Below are 18,953 nucleotides of genomic sequence, written 5' to 3' on the forward strand. Positions count from 1 at the left end.
GATAAACTACAGTAGAATTTCAAATTGATAATTATAAGAAAAAACACTTTTTTGGAATATAATATTTATTTATTTTAACCCATTCTTATTTTTTCTTAACTTTTTTTAAACAAGTTGATAAAATAATTTTAATTTGACAAAAAGGCTTAAAATGTAATACAAAATGTTTAATCCATATATTTTACAATTGAAAAAAATTTGGTTTTTCAAATATATCAACCAACTGGAGAAACATAAACTGATCCACCTAACATCTTTCACATAGGATCGTTTTTTCGAGAGCAATAGTACATTAATTTTAAACTTAAAAGACCTGCAGCAATACTATTCACCCATCCCTATATCTCACCCTTTTTAATTTTAATTTTAGTACACTGCATACTATTTTCGATAAAATTGCATTACCGATCAAATACAATATGAAAAGGTTTTCTGGAAAATTATTAAATTATTGCAACCCGAAAACACTCCGTTGTGTGTGTCGGACAAATATACTAAAATATATTTTAACCTAATACATATACATGAGTATCAACGTTTGGTGACATGTTTCTTATTATTGATTGTTTAAAGTGCATCTACACAATTAAATTATGAGATCAAAAATTATTTATAAATGTTGATTTAATGAACATAATCAATTTATATCGTATTTATATAAATATAATGGTTCTTTGTATTTTTTTCTATTACGAAAACTAATATTAAATTAAAATAAACGGTAATTTATGCCATTACTATAATATTAATTAAACATTAACAAAATAATTATTAAATTATAAATGCATGTAAATTATTCTGTGACAAATTCACCTAATGGTGAAAAACAAAAATAAAAGTTTTAATATTTTGAAGGCACCTACATACGTATATCATTTACATTAATTACATAAGTAATAATAATAACATAAAATTAGTTGTATAATTTTTTTTTTTTTGACGTCATAATACACAAATTGGGAACTATGGTTCTTCATTAAATTTAATTCAATAACCATCCTATTATTTTTTTAATATCTTTCCGTCAAAATTATCCATCCTACAAAGTTTAATGTAAATATTAAATGCTTAAATTAATTTGGTGCAAAACGTATACCTATTGTTTTAGTTTTAATTTAAATGATTGTTTTAACTTAGACACTATGTTAAATAAATGATACAATATTATTAAATAAAACCTAATACAAATTATTAAATAATAAAATATAAATAATATATAAATAGATATTTGAAGAATAAAAACCAATCTTATTTTAAAGATTTAAAAAACAATTAAGTTTAAATATATTTTACAACGTTTGGTGCGAATAATAATACATGTTGAATCAACCTTGTTAATAAAAACAATATTAATATCGAGTTGTTTAAAATATAATGTAATCAATTAAATTATTCACTACACACATAAAAATAAACCAAAAATAAGTAGATGCAGACATAGAAATCAAACAAACTAGTTGTTTGAACTCCATTTACTCATTTCCATTAACCAGGTGCAACCTCATGTTAAATTATTCTGCACATTTACTTGTATTCAAACTTATCGTCATTGAGTAAAATTAAAAATTAACTAATATAATTTTAATGAGATTGTAATGTCAATGTGACGTTTTCTTAGTGATGAGCAAACAATAAAAATTGCAATACTGCAAGACTTTTGCAGTGTATATCTTTTTTGGTCTTGGTCTTTTATTCTTGCGGCAAGAACAAAACCAAGACTAATTTCACTCATCATTACATATTTTATAAACATATAGTCAAACGAAGATTTAAGAAATTGTTTAATAAGTTTCGATGAATTGTAAATTTGTGGAGGAGGTCTGCTAACCTGCTTATTAATTTCCACATTTACTTTCATTAAAACAATACATTATAAACACCTCATATATCAAACCTTAAAAATTTTATCTTGCACATAAACATAATAACAAAACTAATTGTTCCGTTTCATATTATAAAATAATTATCTGAATTATGTTAATTATGTATTTGTGTTTGGAAAACGTAATAAATATTTGACTGTGTAATTTTTATTGAACTAACTACAGATGATCTTACGTTTGCTTTGATATTTTTAAAATTAATCTATATACGCTTTAAAAGGTATTGCGGTGGAAAATAAAAACATAGGTAACAGCGGCAGGGAGTCGCTACAATGAAGATTTTGCGTATAAAATTATTAAAGCTAAAAAAAATTCAAGGGAGGAGGAGTTAGTATAAGAAAGCCCAGGAATAATATCGCTCGTGCAAAAAGGGTGTTTTAACGTGAGCTTAATGAAGGCCATGAACGATAAATCACACTCGTTACTGGATAAAATATAACGGAGCTTTTGGATCCCTTCTACGAGAATAAAATATTTCATCTTCTTCATATTTCCAACTACATGTTTAAATGCCTGTTTTTATTTTTTCTCATGCGTTTTTTTTCTTTTATGATTTTTCTTTTTTTTCTTTTTATTTATTTAACACGAGCAAAAAGGACGCACATGTTGTACGTTTAATGGCCTTCCGCCATAATTCATATTTTCCACATAAAACAACCTGGAGGAACACTGTTTCCACGACCCAATATGTTTTCACGTTTTTACATTAATAAATCATTCACTTTCATCAAAAAAAAGTAATTGCTTTTCTTTCGTTTCTAAAATTTACATCTCGCCGGTGTTGCTATCAGTAGAAAAAGTTTTTCTCTCACTACTGTTTATTGATAAGACTACGCATATACGGCCTAATGCGCGGTGCTTCGGAACATGGCAAAAAGTTCCACCGCAACAATAATTCATCATTACTATATTAAAACATTATTTTCGTCTATACCTAGGAATTTATATTTAAAATATTTTTTTAGTTTGAAATTAAAACAGAAATCTAGATAATACCTAAACTTCGAATCCAAGTTTTTAATATGTTCTAAAATCTAAAAAGATGTACACTGTTTTCTTGTAACCAATGTACAGTAATCTTTTGAACATTTTGTTGACGGGTTCATAATACACATACAATGCTATAAGTTATAACGTAGTAGTAGAACCATACGTAAACGTACGAGCCATCGAATGTTTAAAATATACGTGTGTATGTATGTTTACTTTGATGTCATATGTATGTTCCTGTATACGTGAATGAACAGTTAAAATTATACTCATTATAAGACCGTCTCGAACCACTTGTGTGCGTAGGGAGGGGGAATTATAAACTAAACGATTGCAGTTCAACCGAAGAAAATATATTAAAACATAGTTTCATTAGTACACACCGTTGATTTCCAATATGTTTCCGACTTGAGATAACCGCTGTAATAGTGCACTACATTTAGGTTATCGTTGTATAGAGTCCTATGTTTCTCTTGGGTTCTACCCCGACCCCCGTCACATTTTACTCTTGTACGCCACCACCAATGCACTCCACGACAGTGCCATCGCTAAAACGTGTCTCCGGAGAACGCGAGTCTACGTGTAAATAACGCGCGACGAGGAGAGTATGAATATCGCACACGCGGAACGTATTTTTATTCGTCGAAAACGGCATGCCGCCGAGTCGATGTAAAGGGGACCCGTTGATTGATGCACCGCGTACAATGTGCCATTTAGCAAGCCGCGGCCTTTGAATGAGGTGCAATTTGCTACATCTTGTTAAGCACTTAGCCGCCCCCTCAGCCTCCGACGTTATTATCGCGCTGGCGAGAGCTGGATCCCGCAGGGCCCCGACGGCCGGGCGGGTGGATGGTGTATATAGGGGGGTACTTTGTGGCGGAATACAAAAGTCAAATTTGCACGCCCCCGTCTTAACGATATAAACGACGGTGGCGGAGAAGCTCGCAAGAGCCAAACGTATGTAAACCTCTTGTGAACCATATATGTACACACGTGCATACATACATATATATATATAAATATACGATTCGGTAACGCGATATATTTATATACATACGTATCGCTAAACGTGTCGTAAGACGTTTCTGCAACGATTTTTCATTTTCTCTTCCCTATCCTTTCCGGTTTCCATTACATCCGCGGTATAGTGACGTCATTACGTAGCGATATATTTATTGGACGCGCCCTGTCGCCGCGTAAAAACGCGCTCAAATAGTACAGGAATGTAAAACCCACCGCAACGGGATAATACGTGTACACGAGAAACGGTGGTTTTTTGTTCTCCCCACCCCTTGCTGCTACCATGACTGATTCGGTTTTTTTCTCCCCCGGTTAGCGCACAAATCGAATTTCCGTAGACAAACGAAAGTCCCGCGAACACGGTTCTCAACAGCTGTACTTGCCGATACTTAGTGTGTTCGGTACGAGCTTCACTGCCACCCCGAGCCTGTTTCGGTTTGAGCAAATATCGTCGTCGAAACGCGACCGCGTACATTCGTACACACGTGTACGACGTAATGTAAATGTAGTACATGCGTGCACATATTGGATTCGTGTTTGCCTAGCGGGACATGACCTGTGTGCGCCCACCGCGTTGACGTTCCGCGGCGGTGCTAGGAGAGACGTAATTTTTTCACCACCACCGTCGCGCGCGGATCCTCGGCGCGCAGCCCAGTAACGACGGCGTTTTGGTTTTCGGTCCGCTCGCAATCTGATCCAAACACACGGCCCCTGAGGGAAACAATACGACGAATTAAGTGGCCGTTTTGATATCCACCGGAGTGTTCGAGAGGTTTAACCTCTGGCTGTTGATCCATGTTAACGACTGTAAAGCCCTCGGCACCCGGCCATAATTACATTATAAAGTCATTATTCACCTCCCATCCGCAGCGCCTTTGCCACCGCTCCGGGCCCCTCCAACTCGATATGCAACCCCACCACCTCAGCTGACGACTCTCGTCCCATTGCTGTCGGTCCGTTCACTCGCGCCATGTCCGTGTACAATACATGATTTGTCCGGTTGTCCATACGTCTCACGCTTTGTCTTTATTAAAATAACGCGTTCAGTAACCGATTCGTGTGCATTGTGCACCAACGGAATAATATTACGTTTTCCGTTCGTTTTACTTTCATAAAAAAATATATGAAAAAAAAAAATATATTATTTATTTTACAGCTGTTCATTTCGGGTAGTTATGCATAAACATTATAATATTTATATAGTGATAATTAGATTAACTGATCGTTGCCCAAAGTTTGTTTTGATGAAAAATAGTATTGTAAAAATTTAGTTTTATCAAAACTTGGCTTCTTCAACAACTGGCAAGATATGTTTAGACGTTGCCAGTTGCTTGCATTCAGTTACTGATAACTTTGACTAGTACGCCGATTGGTAACGTGTAAATCAGGCTTAATAATCTAGTAATTCATAATCTATACGAGTAAATGTTTGATCTAGCGTTATACTTTTAGCGATGAAGTGTTTTAACTATTTTCTTTTTAATATAATTAAATAATTAATGTCATAAATACACAAAAGTAGTATGGTACATTCATATATGTATTTAAAAATATTTAAATTATTTGAACTTATACATAAGAGACTTGAGAAGTATATAAAAGTAACAAATTGTCATGGTTTATTTATTTATAAAAACAGAAAAAACGTTAGTTCACGTTTATTCTTATTTTATTCACTTTTTTGTAGGGTTAATGTCACTGTTAACGAACGCATTCGGTCTCCTAGACACGAGACACGAAGTATAGATGTGAAGTGTCGCCTGGGGAACACATCTGTATACACGTCCTGAAGCGGATAAACGCCTCAGATCACCTAACATTGCACACTCTAGTTTTTCGGCTCATGGGGTACAAATACGTCAACAATGCCAATTCGTTTAACAATCAACTTTATTTTTTTTGACTTTTTATCGAGAAGGTTATAAGATTTCTATCACTTAAGAAGGGTGGCCGAAAAAATGGAAGATAAAAATCATATTTCCTTTAGAAAAACGTATACTATAAACGAACGTCAATTTTGATCAATTTCGTTCAGAACTGTACGAGCTGTCTATCAATATCTTAGATTTATATTTTATACTGGGTCCTTGCGCGCTAACCAAGTAGAGTTATTTAAAAAAAATAAATAAATAAAAAAAAATATGCTAGTATTCGCCCTCAGACATTAGTATGGTAATTATTTCAAAACATTCGTGCGTAAAATGTTCATCCTCCAGTAGATTTTCAAGTTAATAACATCTGCAGAATGGAGGGAAGGGAATGGACAACAGATTGTTTTTTGTTCTCGTACTTTATTTTGAGAGGTTTGAACGAAACGTTAATTAATTAAAGAAAGAAAGTTGGTTTAGTTTTAATCCGTTTTTTTTAACCTGGTTGAAAAAAGGTACACGGATAAGACAACATGTGAATATTTCCAAAGCACTCGAGAAATGATTACGAGTGCTTTGGAAATATTATACCTAGTGGTATACCACTCGTATACCTAGTGGTTTTATTATTAGTATAATTAAGACCGTTAAAATGACAAAACTTTTCTCGTTCTACTAATACCATATATTTCGGAAAAATAAAAATTAGAAATAATACCGTAATTTAAATCTACATTCTTTGTCGAGTATAGGAGTATAAAACTTCGAATGAAACGTTTTATGATGATATAAACATCGGGAACGAAAAATATTTTTACTGCGGCGAGATTTAATGCAATCTATAAACATCAACTGCGGAGTAATATCTTCGGTGATATTTGTAAAACAATAATATTCATTTCAATGTTCCAATTATTTTCATCGAGTAATTCTCTTGCAATTCATACGAAGAAATTCGAAAATAAAAATAAGTGTACAATCGCATTTACCAAATGTGATTTATACAAGTTAATACTGTTTTGGCAACGTCATGAAAATAACTCGTTCCTCGATGGATTCTTTTAAAAGATCGTTTTGTGTTTTTTTTTTTTTTTTACTATTTCAGTTGTTGCTGTATCAACAGTTTTGTGTAGAACCTAGCCGAGCGATGTTTCCCCTCTTACGTCGGAAATCGCTAATTAATCGGCATTGTGTACAGAGGCGTCAGAGCAAAACTTGGAGTATCATTTCAGGCATAAGATTGCAATTAGCTGGTTTAATCGTTGAACACAAACTATCGAATCACACGGCCGGCTAGAGATCGGTTTCCTACCATAGTCAACCCCCTCCTACTGTTTTATCTCCCTATATCCGTATGGCTGCTATTATTCTCTAGGGTTTTCACATATACACACACGACCCGCGCGAACACACAATTACCGAGAGCTTCGGTCTACATTTTACTGATATACAAAACGTACAACGAATTCCCGAATCGAAGACTATTATTTCTACAATACCTACTGTTTTCGAGAAACTGAAAGAAGAATTTATCACTAAAATAACTATGCCTTTGTACAATTAATTTTACAAGCCAATCGATAACACATAATCGTGTTTGAAAACTGTAAAAAATAAGTCCGAAAAACATATTCTGAAATAAATAATAAATAATAATTGAAAAACATAACGATCCGTTCGAATCGATAAAATAACGTGATAATATGATAGTTAATATGCACGCGCGTAGATGGATTTCTCGTCGTACGAAAGTATTGTTGTCGTCCCATTAAAAACCGAAAACTTTTCGGACGAATCCAATAACACGATCGTGTTTTTTTTTATTTTATATTTACAATTGCATAAAATCCCATTGCCATTGTATTGCGGTCGGTAAGGTACATTTTGCGTACCAGTGTGCAGCATCATCATCATCATCTGCCCGTTTTCGTGTTCGTTTTGTTCGCCACACGCATTGTGAGGCCGACCGCCGAGAATTAATATATTGAAGTGGGCCCAGACGATCCGTGCGGAGCACTCTCCGGCGTGAGAATGTTACGCGCCACACTCGACGGACAGCCCTTCGGTCAGCGGCAACGTGACAAACCAGCATTGCACGACCGAAACCGCCACCTCATTATCGCGACCGCCGTGGAGCACCTGTCCTTGTGGTCACTCGCAGACGTGCCCGAGACACGGCCTCGGCGGCGTGCACTTACAGTGCAATGTCCGCGTTCTCTCAATCAATCGGGTCCCTGCGAGCCATTATCGTTCCCCGAACAATCATATCCCCTTCGGATGAGCGGGTGAACAAACGGTGGTAGTGGTGGGCGCGTGCGGGCCGGGACCCGAAACAAATAATAGGGACGAATCGATAAGAGATCGGCGACTCCGCAATCCTCCGGGGAGGCTGACCACGCGCGCGCTTTGTCTTAAAGAGGTTTCCCGGATCGAGCACCGCCGCCGGAGGGATTACTCGGGGACGTGTGGTCGGCCACCACCGATCTCTCTCTCTCTCACCAACTCTCACTCTATCTCTCTCATTCCATCTCACACGTTTTCTCTCTCGATCGCGCACACATCCCTCTCTCCCGTTTCGACCAATTATTCCCTTTGGATGCGAATGGGGTCGTCGGATTCGGGCAATCGTCGCTTTTGAATTATTTACTACGCGTACACGGTCGAAACGACGGCGACTCATTATTATTATTATTATTATTATTATTATTATTATTATTATTATTATCTTCATCATTATTGTCGGGTTACAACAACAATGCAATTCAAACGCGATCATAACGTGGTTTGCCCAATTTCTAACCGTCTTACGAACGCGTCCACATTGTTTCAACGGCAAATCAATGTAGATATTGCCACGAGACAACAATTTGTTTTCCGTTACGGTATCTATATTAACATTGAATCGTGGTTAGTTCATGTCTAACTAAAACCTTGGAATTCTACACATGAACAAAGCTTGGTCGAACACATTTATGTATTTATTTCGCTTTCAAAATCAATACCGACAGTGCGTCTTATGAAATATTTTCTAATATGGTTTTGCGCGCAGAAACTAAAATTTCTCAGGTTTTGTTTCCTCTGCGAGTTACACTTTAATAGGAATGATATGTATGTTTTTAAAATGAGTTTTCCGTGCGGATGAACGTGCGTATATATTTAGAGACGTTGCGTCTGTTCGCTGAAAATTGTTTCTCGTGTTTGAGAACAACTTGGTATAGAGCCGAAAAAAAAGCGAAGAAGCTACGTTCGAAAACCGTAACCGGAAACATATTAAAGGTAATGGTCTCGAAATTATTATTGAATGAAATCCGGTACATAAAAATATCGGGGAGTCTTTCGCTATTTATTTCGCTTCGATGGTTATTGTCGCATTTATCCGACGGAAATCCAATAACTCCCCTGATGTATTTTTTCCCTCTTTTCTCGTATATATTTATATATATATATATATTTACGCGTTATTGCCGGTAATTGAATAATTTGTGCACATACTGACCATTATTTTTGGAAATTATTTCTTGGTTTCTCCCGATGACAAGGAATGGTCACAACAACGATGGTAAGAGGAAAACGTGTAGCAAATCCCGTATTATAATATACAACAAAATATACATCCCGACGACAGAATATGTACGAAACCGATAAATTTCATGTTTATGCATGCAATACGGACCTTCGGATGACCGGATATGCCCCGGTATCGGAAACGGACGGCCACGTTATTTACATAATAATATCTCGGCAAATCTTAACATGCATGCGAAGAAATAAAAACTACGCCTTGCTCGTTGGTATCTCGACCGAAATAGGGGAATAGTCATACAAATCGAATTATATGTTTGGGGTTCTTGTGAAAGAAAAAACATTTTACTTCCGATTTCTATTCCCGACAGCTAAAAAAACTACAGTTTTTAGCAGTATTCTTTCACGTAAATGTGCTCAGACCAAATAGTAGGAGACGTTAGGGTAAAGTTTTATGGCCCGTTGGCTAGCCAAACCGATGCGGGCTAAATAGAGAGAGAGAAAGAGAAAAAAATGCTTAAAATCAAATTTAATAGCTCGACGGTCGTAAATGGCAGAACGATTTAGCGCGTTTTATTATTTAACTGTTTTTTGTTTATATGCATGTACAATAATAACATGTACACATATATGCCAAGCTATAATGACGTATTAGCGTATACGGTTTATGACTATTTTATACTTTGTATACGGTGTTGCCGTTCGTACACAATTTATTTTCACACGTAATCATAGGGGGTTCAAAAGTAAAATACAAAAAAAAAAAATCAACCAATTTTATTTTTCATTTTTCCACCGACTTGGGAAAAAATAAAAAGTAACTGCGAAACATGCACATTCCACCATAACGTTTTATATGTATATACATAGTCCCGCACGTACTCATTATTCTAAAAGAACCTGTATGTCTCCGTTTATTTTTTGTAAGTATTTTTCAGTAGAATAAAACCTATCATAATTAATCGAATCAAAAACTTGAATTATAATCATTATTTTTTTATTTTTTTTTTTTGTCACGATTTAGTAAGGAGATTAAAAATTATACATACAACATGTATAATGTACGCGTTTTCTGTACAACGACTTAGGAATTAAATTAACTTTTTGTAATATCAATTTTGAGTTGGGAAATAGTCCACCGAGTGGTTAGAAACTTTATAAAGTTCTATATGTTGTTTACACTGTAACAATGATAAAGCCGATGTTTGTTCGATGAACACTTCTCAAACACGACGTAACACAAACACTTAAACATAATATTTTCAATTGCATTAAGCAATTATAAAACCGATCGGAAATTGAACGCTCGACAGTGGGAAAATTAATCAAAGAGTACTTGGGTAATTTGTAAAAAGGGCGCATTGCCGATGGATCGGAAAGATACCACGGCGCGATCGTCGATGATACGCGAAATAACATCGTAATAGTGCCAGGTTCCGGGGGGCACAGTTAAAACGCGGCACGTGTAAACACACGGGGACGCTTTTAATTACACGTTCCGCGCGGTCTCGTCGTTTTACTATTGTAGAATTATTGTTTGAATATTGTTAGCGTGGGCTGGTAAGAAATATACACGCACACCTACGGGAGTCGCCATCGTGGGTTTATTCGTCACACCCGCACCAAGCCAATATTTGTTCGTTCGGCGGTAATTACACGGTGACATTGTCCAGCGCGCGTCCCGTTCAAACATTATTGAAATATAAATGAAATTTCTATGGCACGGGTATCGATAGTATCACGTAATTATTGATACACGAACGAGGTGAAAAGATAAAATATTGAAAGAATTACTTATTTTCTTATTGGCTTATTATGTGTTTTGAAAAAATAATAATAATTACGTAGAATTCGAAATCGTTAAACCCAACAGCATAACAGCAAAAAGAATAAAAATTAAATGTTTGATATTTTCATTGCTTTTTAATAACAACACTTATAATTTCAATTCGACATTTGAATCAGAATATTTTAGCGAACATTTCGATACACCTTAAATATCGAACTAAAATTGTACGGCTAATTCTTATGAAATTTAAACGTGAGCGCAAAATTTAAGTATCAATATTTTGTTAGTATCCCCAGCCAGTCTACTTCACTGATCATCAGTTTTGAATTGAAAAAATCACCCTACATAAAGTAAATAGGATGCAGTGTTATATATATTTATATACTATAGTGTATTGTATTATTTTTATTATTATCATTCCATGATTCAAACGCGCTGTGTTGATTGTTCAAGACCATTCGGGGTCGAATGTGATACACCGCGTGATGAGTCGCGTTGTAGAGGAGTTGGTGGGCGTGAAAACGATCGTCGAAAACGGCATACAAATGTATGTGTGAGTGTGTGTGTGTACCGTTCGCGAGGACACCGGATAAGCATATGGGGTCGTGAAGGACGAGCCCCCGCGATACACTGTTTCGAATCAAAGGCTGCGCGTCTCCTCGGAATGCCGGATATTCTATGTCATAGCCACCGGAGTGCATTGTTTCGTGTACCTAACCCTTTCGTCGGCCGTTATTGAAATTCGGGACCAGCAGCAATCGTCAAGGCAAACGGGGCCGTCTTTCAACTCGACCGCGCGCAAGTGTGGTGAACCGTGTATCAGACGTCGACGACGGCGTTCTTTCGTAGGACTCGCAGAGAGAGGGGAGAAGGGCGTGATCGGCTGCGATAATACAGTAGAACGAAATGCGACGTTTTGTGAAATCCGTCTCGGCAGGGGAACAGGGTGGAAGATCAGTTCGAAAAGACGACGATTCACTGGAAACAAGTGGACGAAAAAAATCACGACTCGTCGTACGACGGAGACGACCGCGATGGCAATGTAAACGCGGTAGTGTATCGCTGCACGGTCCGTTGCGGGAACGCGTGTGCGCGATATAAACGGCACGAGGGACGCGTCGTCGAACGCGGGCGTAAACCGCAAAGACGCGAGCGCGCAGCTTCTAGGCCCCGGCCGAAAGATAATTAGTTTAAGTTACGACTACAGGGCGTGTGATGCACGTAACACAGTATTTCGAGATTAAAATAGAACCGGATGAAGGCGCGAGTACAGCAATAATTTTAATAACAATATAATACGGCGATATCCGCCGTTTTAACGTGGGACCGGAGGTGCCGCCGCGGCGACGGTGGTGGTGCAGGCGTCGGAGGGACGCGAGCGTTTCCAGACCGTGGCTAAAAATCTGCCTCGGGGCTCGGTTCGTCTTAAACTTTCTTCCGAACGACTCTCGTCACCGCAAGCTCGAGTTGATGGTTCGTAATCACATTAGCCGTCGTACTCCGCTCATAGCTCGCGCATCCCCGTGCACGTGCGTTATATTTCTATACGGATGTACGCCGCTCCATTCCGTTCGTCTTCCGTCCGCCTACGTAACGTTCACCGTCGGCACGCCGACCGACGACGTCTCCCGTCACATCCCCGTTGCCGAAAAAACGCCCCGAGTACTACTATTACAATACGCGTGCACGAAAGGATTGAGCCGCGACGCGATTTCAAAGCGCTCCGAAAACGATTCGCATCATCTCCCCGTCGCCGTACACTGTTATAATTATTATTATTATACGTCTGCAGGTCGTTATCGTCGTTGTAACAACATCAAAAACTACGCTTTTTCCCTAACTCACGCGTTATACAGTTATTATTGCTCCTATCGCAACTCGTAGTAATAGGTGCAATAATTTATTCATATATTATAATTCGGTCCGCAATTACGTGGAATGATAATATGTTATGTACATTATACGTTTTAGGTTTCGAACAAAATTCTGCGGTTTATCAAAGGCAGTTTTTTTCTACTTAAATTTTATTTTTTTCCCCTTGGTAGAAAATCGTTTCCACGTGCAATCTATTACATTGGAAATAAGACATATTCATAGTCAAAAAATAAATTTCTCTTGGAAGACGAGTTTAAAAAATGTATGTCCCTTTAATTAAAAGTTATTCGACTCAAATATGTAAATAGTATTCGAATTTAAGTGATTTGATTTTGTCACTTTTTTTTTTAATCATAAAATTTTAAAATATGAAATATAACTGTTTAAATGTTAACGTTAATTTTATGTTTATTGATTTTTAATACCATAATATAAATTTGATCAAGTCTAAAACTCAGCAACGAATTGTACGTTAGTAATAATCAGGACTCATACGAGTAACTTGTAGCATCTACATATTTTTTTTGTGAGGTCCTAAAAGAACTTATGTGAGCTATACATATGTTTCAGATAACTAAGAAACTAAATACGAAATTTTATATTGCATATTTTTGCGTGTTTAAAAATTTGTTATTTGCTGTTTTGCTTTTTTAAGTCTTTTAATCTTATTTAAAAAATTTTTTCTTAATAATAACAAGAAATTATAGTAGTATTAATTATTTATATTTATAATTAACACGTGTTAATTAATTAATTCTTCTTTTTTTGGTTTAAATTATATATTTATTTGTATCATATAGCGACGCAATCGATATTTTAATAATTAGAGTTTAAAATTTTTTTTACATTTTTTTTTTTACATATTTTTGTATTTTTAGTGCATATTTAAGCACTTGTATCTACAATTTTTAAAGCTATAAGTTATAAGCTCTAGTAATAATACTTATCGTCTTTTATTTACTTATCCCGGACACAACAATAATATTATAATAATATGTACTGTATCATATTCTATCAATTTTACTCTGTCAAAATAACATATATTTATTGATTATTATTTATTATATAACAACTTATAGAATAATATACAGCGACCCCAAACCTTTGTACGCACTATTTACACAGTCTCATTTTTTTTTATTTTTCAATCAGTGGTTGCAGTTAATGTTACGCAAACGTTTTTTTTTCCTTTTTCTCCCCTCAACTCGGCAATTGTCAGGTCGTTCCGTGTCGGAAGGGCATTTTTACGGTGAATAACAATGACCCAGGCACGGCCATTCAATTACCGACATTAAAACAGTTTAGATTGCAGATTTTTGTGCATTTAATTGTTGAGTATTTCTTTTCCTTTAGTTTAGTTTTTGCCCTACTACCAGTGTCAAAATCATCATCGGGGGAAAAATTACCGTCTTCCACGATCCTGATAACCGCAATTAATGAATTATTAATGAAAGGACCGGATCGAAGAGCTTCTTCCGTTTTTTTTTTCATTATTGTTTTTTTTTTTCACTTTATTTACCGACATTGTCCGGATGCTAATGATGGACAAGATTTAAATAATTTAAAATCATAAGCTTGTACTATTGACAGTTAGTATGAAAATTACCATTGCTCCTTCTGGCAGTGGCAGTGTAAAAGATTCTTGTTCATTTGAACGACAGATTGCAATACTCAATATTGCACATATATTTACATTTTCGAAGAATTGAATGAAATCGTTATTATTAAAACATACACATAAAGTGAAGCAAAACTTATCCATCGAATAGTTTTTATATTTGGGCAATTGTCAATGTTCTTAATCGGAAATACATTTTCTTCCTTGCCATTCCAAATGTCGGAGAAATTCTCGGTCGGACCAGAATGACAATATTTTCCATTAGTGAGATTCGCAACGGGGGAAAACGTTCGCTTTTGTTTGAATGCAAAATCGTTTAAGTTCGACGCTTTTTCTCATTTTCGGTCTGGCCTTTAATGAACGATATATACACACGCGCAAGTCGCACATAAAAGAACGTCGCCGCCACCACTCTTCGACATCATCGTGGGAGCGAAAAAGACAGAAACAGGGTCGGTGTGTTAATTTCGGAGAAAGCAGTCGTCGTCGTCATCATCGTCGTCGGTGGCAGCAAAAACTATTTAAAACAGCCAAGGGAATGCGATTGGGGTGAGTGTGTATGTGTGTGTATATGTGTATGTGTTGTGCGGATGTGCGTACCGAGAAAGATTTGCTGTTTAGAAAGGGTGGGAAGAAAAAAGGGGTAATACCACACAAAAGCGGAAGTCGATTTCCCATCCCTTTCCTACGTACATGTATGTGTGTGTGTTTTCTTCCATACAATACTTCCGTTAAGCCAAAAGACACTGGAAAACGATTTTGTGAAGACAAACTTCTATGTAGACTTGCACACACGAAATCCATTTAAAACATATTCCATTTGCAAAACTTTAGCTGTTAAATTTTATTTAGTTAAGTGATATCAGCTGGCAAAAGCGCCAACGTTTGTCAGATTATTTTTTTTCTCGGGTATGTACGTCGCTGTTCACTCAAAATGAAACACACTAATTCGTTTCATACCGAATACAGTGTGCTGCTATAATTCTATTTTACCGGATAAAGGTAACCAAAACGTTACGCGGTTTTCAGTTCAATAAAATAACGGAAATTACGCGGCTCATAAATTTTGGGTGTCGTTTCGCACTCGATCGTGTGATTTCATTAGCTCCCTCGATATACCCTCACACAACCCTAACACATACCCTCTCCGTGAGTATCATGACTTGAAAGTAGGAAATATTGGAAACCAGAAGATCGACCGACAACAGGCCCACACCCAGGATTTTTGTTTGGGAGGGAGCTTAATCATTTTCTGACTTTCCTTACACACAAGTAAACAATTACTATTCATTTTTAAATTATCAAAAATTAATTTAAAATTTAAGTTTCCTGGGTCCTTTTTCAGAAAGAACTTTTAGTACTTCAGATTCTATAATTTGTATTTTCGATGTATACTTAAATTTGCCATTCCATTTAAACGTGACTGCCCCATTGTATTTCTAAGACATCTTTTGATTTTTACTTACTGGTACCGTTGCAAATATTTTCAAATCACATAAATTTAAACCATAATTTACGTTTAGTGGTACAATATAGCAACAGTTTTTAAAATTTTCATACCACAGTTCGAATTCGGCCTTTGCGACAAAAAAACCATTTAAAATTTGTAAGAAGATTTTTAGTTTTAAAAGTCGACCAGAAAGACTATTAAGAAATGAATCAATCCAAGGAATAAATATTTAACATCCATAGTATTCTTCAATATTTTTTGATGATGCATTACATCGTTTAGTTTGGTGTTTTTTTAGTCTGAGTATAAACATAGTCATGTATAAATTAGAGGCAATTTGTTGTGCTTTTAGAAATAATTGCTTAAATTCAATTTCGGCATTACTTCTAAGTTGACGGAGAATAGACACTACACTTTCTACTTGGTTAACTGCAGTAGAAATATCTATATCTGTCGTTTAAAATATTTTACTTATTGGTAAAGTATAAATTAATAACTTAATATGACATCCATAAAATGATTAGCTTCCTAATGATAATTTAAATTTTCATGTTTTTCGATTTTTTCCAACTTTTTTCCAATTATTGTACCCTTTTTTAACAAATTTATGAAGTGATTGGTTGGAACTATAACCAGCCTCAAAAAGTGAAAATAATACGTAAACTTTCAAAAATCACTCTCTTCATATTTTTTGGAGGAGGGGCTTCAGCCAACTGAAAAGCCTCCCCTTGGGTACATCATTGTCCGACAAGTATATTCACCGAGTATGAATAAACATAACATACAATATTATTTCTCAATTATTAATCATATAGACGTATATTAAACATTTCGAAGAAACATAATGTTATGTCATCGAGGCGAATAAAATGGTAAATTATATTTAACTTTTAATCCATTGCGATTATCGATCGCGTTAACATCGAAAGTTATTTTTGAAACACGATGAAGACGAATAAATTATCGAACATTTACTATTTACTACTCGGACGTTTATTACAAATAAAATCAGGAAAAATGTAAATCCCGTTATGCGTCCAACGTGTGCATACGACACGAGTTTAGTATACACTCGTGTCCAATAAAATAAATCACAATACGCAGAGTATTTTCGATGAAAACCTTGCAATATGTATGCGATAACAGTGAGCATAAATCCCATACTCGTATGTCAGAATATTACGACTGACGGTCACCCTTTCTCGTATGCTACCCTCATATAATGCCCACTCCTGCAGGCAACACACTCGTCCGGGAAACGGTTTTTTTTTTTTTTTTTTTTTTTTTTTATTTAATAGTTTTGTCCTAAAAACATAGCAAATCATTCGTGTCCGAACAAGAGTATCGTCGCGTACGACGGACTAGAATACTTAAACACACGTACGGGGTGGCGCGCGTCCCATATAGTTTGCCCTCGCACGTACATATATCACTGGCCAATATCTTCAACATCTGCGTGTGTGGACTCTGCCGGACACGCATTTATCTTTCTTCTTATATATATATATATACATTTATATTTTTTTTTGCCTTCGATCCGAAGGCTATTTCATTCAATTGGCCGGGTTAAGAATATATGACTTTCGCCTTTATTCCGAGGGTAAGAAGAACTGACATGCTTAAAAAAAAACTCCATTCACGTACACCCAAGACATCTGCCTGACAAAACATACGATAAAAGGGTCTACATGACCGGAATATATTATTGTTTGCGTGAAACGGGGATGTTGCAACAGATAACGTGAATAATTATTCCCACTCTGTTTTACTACAAAAGTACTTGACTAACTCTATTTTTTTTATTTTTCTACAGAAATACTTGGAACCTTCACCTTGGTTACAGACCAATTTTCCGTTTAAGGCGTTTCAGCACAAACTCGCCACTGACACTGCTGGTCCAGAAGGTGAGTGACTTATTAAATATATATTTTATTTTAATTTCTACCTCGTATATACGTATTATTATGTGTTTATTTTCTAAATATTTTTCACGCTTCTTTCTGCGTATTGAGAGACGCCACCGTACCGTACGCATAATCTCATTACGATTCGAAAAACGGTTGAATGCATTTGAGCATGCTTTCTCTACCCCCACGAACTTCCCTGGCACAACTTTTTAATAACAGCACCTCGGTCCGTCATTATTATTATCAACTGAAAAAAAAAATATAATTTCAAACATCAGGTGAAAAAGCACGAACTTTCCATGCAACACCAGGCAGGCTCTATAACAAGCAATTTCGAATTTATTCCCTCGTTATTTTCACCATCTATTTTTTTAACGTTTTATAAAAGCAATTATTATTCTTCATTTTCCCCTTTTTTATTTTTTAGTTTTTTTTATTATTATTTTATTTGGTTTTTAAACAATAACAACAATTACATTGAAATGAAAATATATATACATTAAACCCTAAGAAAATCCCAAAACTACGTATAACTACAGCAACTTGAAAGAATTCATAAGAGCTTAAATTTTTAAAATCTAAATATTAATATTCAAAACATTTTAACTGTGGATGAAAGCGTGAATTGCACAAAAAATCGGTCTTGCATAAGAACATAACGAGCAAAACTTCGGTACATCCTTAAATATAATAACATTTTAATCTCACAATCAACACATTTTCTTCTGGCTAATATCGTATTCCATTCGATGTATGAAATATAGAAGAGAAAATTGTATTTATTTCAATAATGTTATTTTTGAACATATATTAGTGTAAACTGGTTTTATTCATCGGTAAATTGATACTTTTCACAAATTACTGTCTCCTATAACCTTATTCATTGTTTACAGACAACGTCATTTATATTATTAGCATTGCGTAAACTGAAGAAAACTAAGTAATTTTGTTGGTAAAGCTGTAGATTGCTTCGAGCACTGTTTCTCGTCGTCGATCCATATAACCTAAATAAGTCCAATTTAAAAATTGTA

At 35.5% G+C, this 18,953-nt stretch overlaps 1 protein-coding gene across 5 annotated transcripts in view; it reads left to right on the forward strand.

The window, feature by feature from the left end:
- LOC112683280 overlaps window positions 1-18,953 on the forward strand; it is a 271,887-nt gene that overhangs the window by 190,590 nt on the left and 62,344 nt on the right. For all 5 annotated transcript variants that reach the window (XM_025554218.1, XM_025554219.1, XM_025554222.1 and 2 more), the window contains one exon: window positions 17,829-17,919. In XM_025554218.1, the coding sequence (XP_025410003.1) occupies window positions 17,829-17,919 (91 nt within the window). The remainder of the gene's footprint in view (window positions 1-17,828; window positions 17,920-18,953) is intronic.

This window comes from Sipha flava, unplaced genomic scaffold (genome assembly GCF_003268045.1).
Source record: "Sipha flava isolate LNK unplaced genomic scaffold, YSA_version1 222_pilon_pilon, whole genome shotgun sequence".
In the NCBI taxonomy this organism is placed as follows: Eukaryota; Metazoa; Arthropoda; class Insecta; order Hemiptera; family Aphididae; genus Sipha; species Sipha flava.